The sequence below is a fragment of the Phytophthora ramorum genome (assembly GCF_020800215.1).
Source record: "Phytophthora ramorum isolate Pr-102 chromosome Unknown Phyram_PR-102_s0020, whole genome shotgun sequence".
Classification (NCBI taxonomy): Eukaryota; Oomycota; class Peronosporomycetes; order Peronosporales; family Peronosporaceae; genus Phytophthora; species Phytophthora ramorum.
Window position 1 is genome coordinate 376739 of NW_027150666.1, and position 2447 is coordinate 379185.

The 2447-nt window shown below is 46.3% G+C and overlaps 1 protein-coding gene across 1 annotated transcript; it reads right to left on the reverse strand.

Annotated features, from left to right (window-relative positions):
* Positions 1–1332: 1332 nt before the first annotated feature.
* Positions 1333–1977, reverse strand: KRP23_14138 (uncharacterized protein; the record flags this gene model as incomplete). Its single annotated transcript, XM_067884929.1, has 1 exon — positions 1333–1977. One exon carries the CDS (start codon positions 1975–1977, stop codon positions 1333–1335), a length of 645 nt encoding a protein of 214 aa, XP_067737692.1.
* Between the last annotated feature and the right edge of the window lie 470 nt (positions 1978–2447).

Sequence of the window (2447 nt, forward strand, 5' to 3'; positions counted from 1 at the left end):
GCCAGCACGGTGCTGCTGCTGTAGTGTTGTAGTAGTCTAGCTATCTAGCAACTAGCTAGTAGCTTTGCATTAATTTGCCAATGCCCTTTGCCTGCAGTCATGAGTGTGTTCTTCACATGTTGCCTTCAAATCGGCCGGCCCGATCCAAAACCTGATCCGTTCTGTATCTGTTCCAAATTCAAATCTACCGCTGTGACGGCATCGAAGAGGTCATCATGCAGATGCAGTTCTAACGTGGTACAACTCGTAATACATAATAACCATATGGTACAAGAGAGTGGTACCTCGTACCGGAAGTGAGAGCTAAATCTGTATACCGCTTCCGGACGCATTCGTGCAGCCCAGTGAGGAGTCCCAGCCCAATATGACCCGAGACGGCTGTGAGAAGGGATGCATACATGCATACGAAGGGACAGGTGTATTAGTCGCAGCGGAGAGAAGCAGTGTTCTCGATGCAAGAAAGGCGAGGTGAAACGGTTGTGTACTGGATATGGCGACACCAAGGCAACAAGACCAAGCAATGTTTTAATTAACGGGAGAACGCAAGGCCACGATAAACAGAAAATAAATTAAATGCCTGAGATGCTTTAACAGCGCGTTTGGAGATGATTTGTGCGATACACACAGTGGATACACGAAGTGTCTTCTTTCATCCTGCAGAAATGATGCTGGCGAGGAGCGCTTATGCATTACCCATTCAAGGGCAGGTTTGTGCTTGAATCAGACGCTATTCGGAGGCAAATGCTCGGATCATGGTGGAACATCTCGTTGTCTATTACGAGCCAGCCGTGACAGGACGCTTATGTACTAGACATTAGCGGTATGGGTGTGTCCTGGAGAGAAGACTGTGATAGTCTCGTGGATCGGGCCGTTGCGAGTAAATTAAAATTTTGGAGAACAAAAGTCCTGGGAGTCACCTTTCGTAAGGTTTTGATGGCATCTCGGTGGTAAGGCAGAATTCATAACAAAATATTTCCTATAGCTATATGTGTACTATCCTCGTTGGAGAATTAGTAACATGGTTCTGCGTTGAATTGTTGTTGTGGCAGGCACATCGTAGAGTGGATTTGGATAGATATTACACGCAATTTGCGAACGACTGGTATAATAATCGTATCCACAGCATTACCAAATAGTACTGTATACTACAGTACTATGTTGCTGCAAGTTCTGACCCAGTCAAGGATACCATCTTTACCGATACAGTCGTTGCTTGACATGATAACAAAGCACGAGCAACAACTGAAGAGGTCGATGTTGTATTGACCCAGAAAGCTTAGCATCACGGAACCGAGCGAGCATTGATATGCACCCCACCAATAGGTAGCGTTATCAACTTACGACACGAGTGAGGAACACGGTGTAATAACTCTTGAAACCCTCGATGTACTTGGTGTTGAATCCACCATGCTGTCGCATCGCCATTGCCACAATTTCCGGATCGATTCCGCGGTTCTTAAAGTCTGTGAAGAGGTTATTGGTCAAATACCTCGCCAATCCACCACTGTCGTTTTTGTCCCACTTGCTCACGATTTCGAGCTTCGTCGGATCAACCATGTCATCGAGTTTCTTCACATCCAAAAACTCGTCAAGATTTTTCGCTTTAAGAAAAGCAGACACCTTTCCGGGAGTAAGAACCCCCTCCAGTTTTTTCATATCGATGATGTCGTCAGCCTTCCCCGATGCGAGGAACCCCTCGAGTTTCGTGGAGACAGCGTTGAATGTTGTATCATCTAGAGCAACAAGCTTGCTCATCAATCCGCTAAGGGTCCTCTCTTCATCACTGTCCTCATCGGTTGTTTTGGTGCCTTCACCCCTCAAGAATCGAGATCTGTTGGCGTTGTCTCGACCATCTACACGTGAGATCGCTTGTTCAGGCGACACCAGCTTGGACAACTGTTCGTGGCTCACGGCAGACACTGATTCGGTTCTGGAGACGAACAGCAAGGCTGCCAGTAAGACGTAGAATGCACGCATAGTGCGCCCGCTGAAAGGGGAGCTCGAGTTGCTCCGACTGCGCAAATTTGAAACTGCGGCTTTGAAAAGGAAGCGCAATGGCCATTGCGCCAACCTTAGTTTGATGTGAGAGCCGTTCCATCTTCTTAGATTAATCGTATTCAAAGACTAGAGAGCCGGGTGCATTTACATTTTGCAGTGCCTATTCCTTTCTCCCATGTGGTTGGCGAGGGACGAATTGTCAGTACTCAGTGATAGTTTTGGCGATGTTACCGTTATCTCCCTAGCACGGAAAATAACGTTATTGGAGTTAAGTTATTTTTTTTAGCGTTAGTTTAACACTGTATGATATTTGCAATACCATGAACATGGTATGACAACATTTGCGTTTTCGAAATTGTAGAAATCATATTTTTGCAAAGCCCACTAAAGTCATTCTTGGCATCTTGAGCTACACACCTGAGCTTCTTTCTGGTGGCGCCCCTGTCTGG